Genomic DNA, 10,176 nt, shown 5'->3' with positions numbered 1-10,176 from the left:
TTTTTTGGACTTTTCATACTCATGTGTCATTGCATTGGCATTGGCCTTTTAAACAATACCAGTTGTGTGCCGGTGGTTTAACAGGACCACAGTGAGATATGTTTAGATAATCCCCAACAGATGCATTGTAAAGACAGCCTTACGTCACCCTAAACCTCCTGAACCATGGTACGACCTCCTGGACCACTGTATGACACAGCTACTGGAGCCATGTTCACCCTAAACCTCCCTGGACCACAACAGGGCTACTGGGGACATCTTCACCCCAAAACTCCCTGGACTAGGTAAGACCTCCCGGACCATGGTACGACCCTGCTACTGAAGCCATGTTCACCATAAACCTCCCTGGATTACGACACAGCTACTGGGGCCATGTTTACCCCTAAACCTCCCTGGACAATGTTCCGACCCGCCTACCAAAGCCATGTTCACCCCTAAACTCCCTGGACCACGGTACGACCTCCTGGACGACGGTACGACCCGGCTCCTGAAGCCATGTTCACTCTAAACCTGGCCCATGATACAACCTGGCTATAAAAGCCATGTTTACCCCTAAACCTCCCTGTACAATGTTCCGACCTGGCTACTAAAGCCATGTTCACCCCTAAACTCCCTGGACCACGGTACGACCTCCTGGACGACGGTACGATCCGGCTCCTGAAGCCATGTTCACTCTAAACCTGGCCCATGATACAACCTGGCTATAAAAGCCATGTTTACCCCTAAACCTCCCTGTACAATGTTCCGACCTGGCTACTAAAGCCATGTTCACCCCTAAACTCCCTGAACCACGGTACGACCTCCTGGACCACGGTACGACCCGGCTCCTGAAGCCATGTTCACTCTAAACCTGGACCATGATACAACCTGGCTATTAAAGCCATGCTTGCCCCTAAACCTCTCTTGACCAAGATACCACCTCCTGGACCATGGTTGGACCTGGCTACTGAAGCCATGTCCATATCTCAACCCCCACTCCTCCCTCCATGTCGCTTGACTACCCTAGGGCATGCCACGTTTCCAAATAAGGTTTATGTAACACCTTGCAAGACAGTAGCAACACAATGCTCCTCCAGTCTTTTTTTAAGCCTTGCACACTCCCCACACCTGGGGTCTCGAAGACGCTTTGAGGGACAAGAGCCTGGTGGTGGGGTTGGTGGGTGGGTCCTTGCAGACCTGCACCTCCCCACTCAGGGGTTGGGGAGAAACTTAACACCTCCAGCAGAGACGGCGGAGGAGGAGGAGGGCAACACTTGGGGGTAAAAATAGTGATCATCTGTCCAGGGGCGTGGACTCCTCGGCATGTCTTCTCAGGCCTCGGAGCTCCGTCACCCTTCGTCCCTTTTCAAGTCCGCTGGTTTATTTCCATCGTTGCTGTCCCAGAGGGCTTCGGGGCGGGGACAAACCGAGGAGCAGCATGTACAGGACAATGAACCGCTTCTCACAGCGGACATTTTGAATTTTGAATGCCATGGAAGGGTAAACACAGCTCAAGCCAGGGGCATTAGTTGTGGGGTTGGTTTCATTGAGTTCAGTCAACGAGACAAGCCTTCCCCAGTGGCTCCCTGAGATGACAAAAACTATATCCAAAGATCTATATACAGTATAATATAAAAAAAAAAAAATCACACAATCCTAAAAAAATCGACCTCAGGTCTCTAGGTCACTACGTCGCTGTCCTTTTGCAGAAACTGAAACCGTAAGTAGAAGGCAACCTCCAAGAAGGAATACTTTTGTCTGAACCTTATTTTTCAATTTTTGGGAATCATTCCGAGTGATCGCCATTAGAATATTTCAAATGAATCCCCTATTGAGAGACTAGCCTTCAGCCGCGCGATGGGGCAGTTCCTGGCCAGCTTTGAACACAACCTGCACCCCAAATAAACAAGGCAAAAAATGACTTTACTTAAGTGAGACGCAATACTTGAATTAAGGAACTGTTAAGAACCATTCTCATCTCCAGGATGACTCAATGTGCACTATGTGCCAAGTTTGCAGACATACAAGACCTCTCTCTCTCTCTCTCTCACTCTTGCTCGCTCGTTCTTGCTCTCTCTCTCTTGAGACGTCATCACTGTCTCGGTGTTTGCAGGTCAGCGTGTCTGGACTGGATCCTGATCAGTCCTCTATAGGCCTCTAACTGCACTCTTACTGTGAGGAGCAGTTTTAACATTGTAGGATTCTCTGAAAGTTGATATAACTATTGTTTGTCTAGAACTGTCTGTTTAGGATGGCGTGGTTATTTGGCTGTCCAAACAACCACAGCATTACCGTAGAACAGCAGAGGTCCACATTGTTTTATACTCATCCCATAATGGTCTACTGGCAAAGGGGCTTAAATGCAGCATGACCTCTTGTATAACTGCTCACATTAATCAGTCGTATAGTTATTATAGGGCAAAAGGTTTTGATAATCAACATCAAACCAAACCAGAAATCTAAAAAAACGACTTAACTGAACCTTTTACTGAACGACTTAACTGAAAATAGTTACCAATTGTTATGGTGATTACTGCAGATTCAAAATGAGCAACATTGGGGAAAGTACATTTAATTTGTCTGTTACTCAGTGCTTATCTAAAGTATCCGTATTTTAGTGTTAGTATTACTATCAATTTAATTTATTTTCTTGTTGAACGTGATCCTAACTGTAATGTTTCCTTATTCCAGTTGTGAAAGGGTTTTAGGTCAACTTGGTTAGGGTTAGGTTGGTCACAGTGTGTGTGAGAGGTTGCAGTGTGTGTGTGAGCGGTTGCAGTGTGTGTGTGTGTGAGAGGTTGCAGTGTGTGTGTGAGCGGTTGCAGTGTGTGTGTGTGTGAGAGGTTGCAGTGTGTGTGTGTGAGAGGTTGCAGTGTGTGTGTGTGAGAGGTTGCAGTGTGTGTGAGAGGTTGCAGTGTGTGTGTGTGAGAGGTTGCAGTGTGTGTGAGAGGTTGCAGTGTGTGTGTGAGAGGTTGCAGTGTGTGTGTGAGAGAGGTTGCAGTGTGTGGTGAGAGGTTGCAGTGTGTGTGAGAGGTTGCAGTGTGTGTGAGAGGTTGCAGTGTGTGTGAGAGGTTGCAGTGTGTGTGTGAGAGGTTGCAGTGTGTGTGAGAGGTTGCAGTGTGTGTGAGAGGTTGCAGTGTGTGTGAGAGGTTGCAGTGTGTGTGAGAGGTTGCAGTGTGTGTGTGAGAGGTTGCAGTGTGTGTGAGAGGTTGCAGTGTGTGTGTGTGTGTGTGTGTGTGTGTGTGTGTGTGAGAGGTTGCAGTGTGTGTGTGTGAGAGGTTGCAGTGTGTGTGTGAGAGGTTGCAGTGTGTGTGTGAGAGGTTGCAGTGTGTGTGTGTGTGTGTGTGTGAGAGGTTGCAGTGTGTGTGTGAGAGGTTGCAGTGTGTGTGTGAGAGGTTGCAGTGTGTGTGTGTGTGTGTGTGAGAGGTTGCAGTGTGTGTGTGAGAGGTTGCAGTGTGTGTGTGTGAGAGGTTGCAGTGTGTGTGAGTTGCAGTGTGTGTGACTGGTTGCAGTGTGTGTGAGTGGTTGCAGTGTGTGTGAGCGGTTTCAGTGTGAGTATGAGTGCATGCGCAGTGTGAGTGGTTGCAGTGTGTGTGTGTGGGTGGCTGCAGTGTGTGTGTGTGTGTGTGTGTGTGTGTGTGTGTGTGTGTGTGTGTGTGTGTGTGTGTGTGTGTGTGTGTGTGTGTGTGTGTGTGTGTGTGTGTGTGTGTGTGTGTGAGTGAGTGGTTGCAGTGTGTGCGTGTGTGTGAGTGGCTGCAGTGTGTGTGTGAGTGGCTACAGTGTGTGACTGCATGCGCAGTGTGTGAGTGCATGTGTGTGTGTGTGTGTGTGTGATTGGCCGCAGTGAGAAAGGAACTGGAATCCTCTCGAAGATTCTGGAGGAGTCAAAAATGGGACGATGAGGTTCTAAATATAGAAGCAGCTGTTATATCAAAATAAAAGCTGCATGGGAACTCGCAGGAAGCTAAATGAAAGATGTTTTATTTAGACCAGTCTGTGTTTATAAACCGCTTTTATTGTGGCGAGCAGCACCATGGACAGCGCTACGGTGCACAGCAGGACTTACATTCCAATCTGAAAGGAACTCTTCTCTCAAACACAAAACCAAACTGCTCATACTTTATACACATCTGCATGTTCTCTTTCAGGTCCTCAGATTCCACCAGCAGGATTGTCAGTTATTCATTGCAAAAAGGGATCAAGGTTTTCTGTTCCTGTGCCTCTGTTACATTCATGCAACTCCCAGACCGCACCACGCTACGGAAACATGATCGGAGTGTTTGAGCTCAGTGGTTCTCAACGTGCGTTGCGGGGGCCCACAGAGGGTCCTTCCAGGGGTTCCAGGGGGTCCCCAAGCGCCATTATTTCATTTCCAAGACCTAAGCCCCGTTAGGAAATGTCCGGTAAAGGACTGTTTTGGATCCTAGCCTCACTGCTACCTCCCGAACCAGCGCCGAGACACTGAATCAGATCTAACGATAAAAAATATTGATCTGATGGGATCCGGTGACCGAATTTGATCAAGCGGATCAAACGGAGGGCGGGACGGAGGTTGAGAATCACTTGGACAGGCCGAATGGACGTTTGCAATGACGGCTTGATGCGCCGAAATCTGAATCTAATCTCATCTCATCGAATCCCAGCCAGAACCAACTTTTCAGCTGCAGTTTTGCATTCTCCCCATTTAGCCCTAAGAGGAAGGAGGGGCTCTCTGGTTAAAAATAACACCTGGTCAACCGGCTCCGTGGCCCTGTGCCGTCCCTCCCTAGTCGGGGGGGCTTGGGCCAGTTTTCTTCGCTTATACGACCCCAAAAAAACACCCCGAATTATCCAAGGCGGATCCCCATCGTTCCTCGCGCATTTTGGGATGTCGCCCGGAGTGTGTAGTGTTGTGTTTAACAGGTTGATTAACGCTGAGTGGAGCCTTGGAGGGTCCTGGGCCTCCTAAAAATAGCCGTGTCCCCTTCTAAAGCCCGGAGGCTCCTTCCGTTTGACCAAGAAAGCTGAGGGCGCGGCGGCGCGTCACCCGATCCGCCGGGTTGGCAGGCGTGACGTCATGGCGGCGGGATACATAAGAGGGGGCCCGCCGCCGCCGCCCAGGACCACTCTCTCTCTGGGACTCCAGCCTCTCTTCCTTCTCCCTTTCCGCCTCTCCGTCTCCTACATCTCTAAAATGGTGTGTACCTCTTATGGGCTCTCTGGAGTTACTCTTTATTTTTGGCAGTTTGAGGTTTGGATGCCGCTCCTTGACTTCATAGAGGATGGATCCAGGCTGGCTTTACTTTTCTTTATTTTACCTTACTTTTTCACCTTGATATCCACTTGTTGAGTTTGGGGCTTAAGTCTGACTCTCTGGGGGATTCCAAGAGAGCGTCCAAGACTTCTGCCGTGGAATATGTCCACCATTTAATCCCTTACGGCTGTTGAGGCTCATGTAGGAATGCATGGAATTAATCTTAATCCAGATGCTTTGATAAGGCGGAGGAATTTTTGTTGTTATTGTTATTATAATAGTATTTTTTATTATTACTATTATTCTATTTTATAATTTAATTAATTTTATATCATAATTTTAATTATTATTATCATTATTATTTATTGCGTTGTTCTGCCGAAATAGTGACCATTATGATTTATTAATGTATTCATTGTATGATATTTGTACTATGTAATCAGTCACTTATGATATTTAATTTTCTGTCTTTCTTTCATGCGTGCGCACGTCCATGTGTGCGTCCTGTGTTATGTGTCCTGTGTGTGCGTGTGTGCGTGTGTGTGTGTGTGTGTGTGTGTGTGTGTGTGTGTGTGTGTGTGTGTGTGTGTGTGTGTGTGTGTGTGTGTGTGTGTGTGTGACAGGCCGACGCACCTGCGCCTGCGCCCACTGAGTTCAGTGCGGACCAGCTTGAGGGTAAGTCAAGACGCTTGCAGGCCTCCTTCAGGCCCTCAAGCACCACTCTCACGGACACACACACACACACACACACACACACGACATGCGATACATACCGTTCAAGGTTACACTGATTAGTGCAGGGGTTTTCAAACTTGGATCCGCGGCCCCTTAGTGGTCAGTGAAGGAATTACAGGGGTTCCACACCAAAGTATTTTTTTTCAGTTCAGTTTGTTTTTTTTTGGGGGGGGGGGGGGTGTATTTTTTTCCTATATTTTTTTCCTACAAATATTTATAAACACACCTAAAAATGGAGCTGAATTTAATATTTGAGAGATTTGCACATTTTATCTCCGATTTCTTGGATAATTCATATATACAGTACACATAGACAGTACATATGTATGTGGAGCTTAGTCTGCCGATTAAAAAGTTTGGGAAATAAAAGCGTTTGTCCTCCCATCGCAATTTCTATCTCGGGAATATTTTTTTCGCTATATACATATATATATATCTATATATATATAGATATATATTTTTTTTTTTTGTTTTGATATATATTTTTTATAGTTTCTCCAAGCTAGAATAGGAGTCCTAAAAGTGTCAGAGTGGGACCGGAATGGTTTGGTTTTCAGCGCAGGTTCTGGTCCAGCTGTCCAGGGAATGTGAGGCGTGTAACTTGAGCGTCCTCAGCGCTGTGTCCACGGCACCGTGGTCCTCACACCCTGGAGCTGGGTCCCTGTTGCGGGGCCCGAGGGCCAGACTGAGGGCTCCTCTTACAGTGACTTAAATTTAACTTTAACTTTAACACAGGTTAGTGGTCAGGACTGCACTTTTGGACAACATGTCCTTTTTGCCGCTCTTAGATGTTCTTGACCAGAGTCAGAATAGGTTTAATAAAAAAAATAAAAATAACTATCACTCTGAGAAAAATAAATCAGAAATAGCCAAAGATGGGCAAGTAAAAAAACAAAATTTTATATATACTATTCACACTAATACTATGCACGGGATAATAAGTTAAAAGTAATAATATTGTAAAAAACAAAATATGTTTCTAATGACATTTTAGAATCCACCTTTCTAGGTTGGCATGTGAATTGTAATGTTCCTTTAATTCCCTTTAAGATGCAGGAGAAGTGATTTTTGTAGAGCAGGTCATAAAAATATTAGCAAGAGAAGAGAATCCTGCGCAAACTGTCGAACTTACTTGGACTTAAAACATGTTCAGAAAGTTCAGAGTCAGAGTTTTTTTAAAGAAACCATTTTTTTTTTTATACAAACAAAAATGCAAGAAAAAAACATCTGTTCCTCTTCACATTAGTTTATATTATTCAGTATGGTGCATCATTATGTTCCTCTGTCTTCGACATTGGCTTTCATTTGTCAAACCTACATTTTTAGATTTTCTACATTTAAAATGGGCATCTTAATTTCTCCCTTTTAAATTGAGAACGCCTCAAAGAATATCAACTTTTACAAATTTAGCCGTGTTTTGAAGTCTATCCAATCACCAATGACATATTGTTCCAGTGTCAATGTGAATTGAAAATCTTTTTTTATTTTAAATAATATTACAGTTCGCAGATTTCCATTGCTGGAAACGTACGTATTAATAATTAGTGTAATTTTTATTTTTTATTTCTCGAGTCTCTCCAAACCAAAGTGCTGCTTCGGCTCCTTGTTCCTGCACATTTAGGGTGAGGGTTCTAGTGTCACCAGTGGAATGTACCATGTGTGGGGGGGTGGGGGGTGGGTGTGGATTACGACGGCGTCAGCATTCTTATGTTTAACTGTGTGTGTGCGGGGAGGGGGGGGGGGGTGTATCAGTTGCCCCTCTCCACCACCCCCACAGTGTTGAGGTGGAGGGTTACAGCGGTTGCTGCCTTTGTTTGGGAAATCACATTCGATCTTTAATCTGCGAATGGACGCTGTTTTTATTCACTTCCTGGATGGTGGGGGTGGGCACCAGTACCACCTGAGCCCCCCCCCGTCGGGTCTCCTACACTCTAACTTAGTCCCTACACTGTCTCCTAGCTCCCCCACTCTCTCCTAGGGCCCAGGCTCTCTCCTAGTTCCTCGAATGTCTCCTAGACCCTAGACTGTCTCGTAGCCCCTTCAATTGAATTGTCTGGGTTTTTTTTTTTGGGGGGTTTTTTATGGGGCAATTTTTATACATTTTTGTGTTCATGTTATGCCACACATTTCCTAAATTTCTCCTTCTCTATTCTTCCCTCTCTCCATCCCAGACTTCAAGGAGGCTTTCGGTCTCTTTGACAGAGTTGGTGACAACCAGGTGGCCTTCAACCAGGTGGCCGACATCATGCGCGCCCTGGGCCAGAACCCCACAAACAAGGATGTCACGAAGATCCTGGGAAACCCCTCCGCCGACGGTGAGGGCACTCTCATATAAATGAGCAGGAATGTTGCTGTTGTGGCCTGGAGCCTCGTTTTTTTTATAGTTTGGGGTTCAAAGAGCTCTACCTGTGAAGTTCTTCCATCTAGTTGCACCAAGACATTATTATTATTATTATTATTATTATTATTATTATTATTATTATATTTTTTTATTACCATGTCACATGTGGAAGTGGAAAACACTGCTTTTCAAATAAAACACATCTCAAACATTTTTAATTCAAATATTAAAAAAATTCCACTCGCTTCACATTTTGTTTTTGGCTCAATGACGGTGAAGGGAGAAACCGCTCCGATATGGAAATATTCCATGGAACGTGCATTTGATTCTGGGAAATATAGATTAGTCACTGATTCCTCTGGATGAGTTCAAGTTTGAACTGCCGATATTTTTGTTGATGTGCTTGTTCCTGCAAATCCCTGATTAAACAAAGCTTATTTGTATTGTCTTTAATCCAGCTGGTGCCATAGGGTTAGCAATAGGGTTGAATTTCAATCCCTGGCATTCAAATCGCTTCATCCCTGGCTCAGCCCCTGTTGTATATAGTTTGTGTAAACGTTACGCTTTTACTCTGAAGTTGTTCTGAGCCGCTTCCTGCCGCCCGCAGACATGGTCAACAAAAGGCTGAATTTCGAGGCCTTCCTGCCCATGCTGAAGACCGTGGACGCCAACCAGAAGGGAACCTATGATGACTACGTAGAGGGTCTGCGCGTCTTCGACAAGGAGGGCAACGGCACCGTGATGGGCGCTGAGCTGCGCATCGTGCTGTCCACCCTGGGTATGATACACAACCCTGTATTTAGGAAACTTCCTTCATTTCATTCACCTTTCACCCCCCTGTTGGCAGGACCGTTTCCTTCGGGAGGAGGTTTCCGGCTACGGTGTTTTGTCTTAAATAGAGCTTGGTTAGAGTTGCAGTCTAAAAGATCTTCATCACAGTTAAAAGTCAAACCTTTATCGCAGTTACAGTCTGCACGTCTGTTGCCACCGTTACAGTCCACAGACCTGCATCTTTGTCGTACCTCTAAGACCATGAAGAACATTTTGTCCTTTGCGTCCGTCCTCAGGAGAGAAGATGACGGAGCCAGAGATCGATGCCCTCATGATGGGTCAGGAGGACGAGAACGGCAGCGTGCACTACGAGGGTGAGCGCCACTTTCTTATATGGTCAACTCATGTAGTCTTCCTTATATGGTCACCTGATATGGTCTTCCTTATATGGTCACCTGATATGGACTTCCTTATGTGGTCACCTGATATGGTCTTCCTTATGCGGTCACCTGATATGGTCTTCCTTATGCGGTCACCTGATAGGGTCATCTGATGCGGTCACCTGATAGGGTCATCTGATGCGGTCACCTGATAGGGTCTTCCTTATATGGTCACCTCATATGGTCTTCCTTATGTGGTCACTTCCTACTGCCTGAGGCTGCATTCACACAAACTGCTTTTCTGGGGATAAGGATAGGTCCCGCCCCTCACGCTAGAGGCCCCCCCCCCCCCCCCCCCCCCCCTACACGGTTTGTGCCGTTGTATCCATGACAACGAATTCAAGCGCAGCTCCTTGTCTTTGTTTGATTTGTACACAGTGGAGAGGAAATTGACTCTATCAATATGAGAAAATGTCAAATGTGAAATATTTACCAATGAATTTATTCAACAGTGGGAAATTATTATTTGAGTTCAAATTTGGAATTGAAATGTAATTTCTTATTGACTTCGAATTTTCAACACACGACCGTGTATTTCTGCTCAAGTTAAATTGCAATTTCAAGATCTTCTACATTGATTATTTTCAGAACACTGAATACAATTATTTGTTGATGTTGCCGTTCGGATTCCCCCAAAGAATGTAAAGAATGTAAAACTTCTATCGTGTAGTCACGCC

At 45.6% G+C, this 10,176-nt stretch overlaps 1 protein-coding gene across 1 annotated transcript in view; it reads left to right on the top strand.

Annotated features, from left to right (window-relative positions):
* Positions 1-5,080: 5,080 nt before the first annotated feature.
* The window catches only part of mylz3 (myosin, light polypeptide 3, skeletal muscle), a 6,156-nt gene continuing 1,060 nt past the window's right edge, over positions 5,081-10,176 (top strand). Inside the window, exons 1-5 of the mRNA XM_080024289.1 lie at positions 5,081-5,155; positions 5,836-5,887; positions 8,119-8,262; positions 8,896-9,066; positions 9,356-9,433. Coding sequence (XP_079880415.1) covers positions 5,153-5,155; positions 5,836-5,887; positions 8,119-8,262; positions 8,896-9,066; positions 9,356-9,433 — 448 coding nt within the window. The 5' untranslated portion in view covers positions 5,081-5,152. The remainder of the gene's footprint in view (positions 5,156-5,835; positions 5,888-8,118; positions 8,263-8,895; positions 9,067-9,355; positions 9,434-10,176) is intronic.

Source organism: Zeus faber (genome assembly GCF_960531495.2).
Source record: "Zeus faber genome assembly, chromosome: 2".
Classification (NCBI taxonomy): Eukaryota; Metazoa; Chordata; class Actinopteri; order Zeiformes; family Zeidae; genus Zeus; species Zeus faber.
This window is presented reverse-complemented; position numbering and strand designations above follow the sequence as displayed.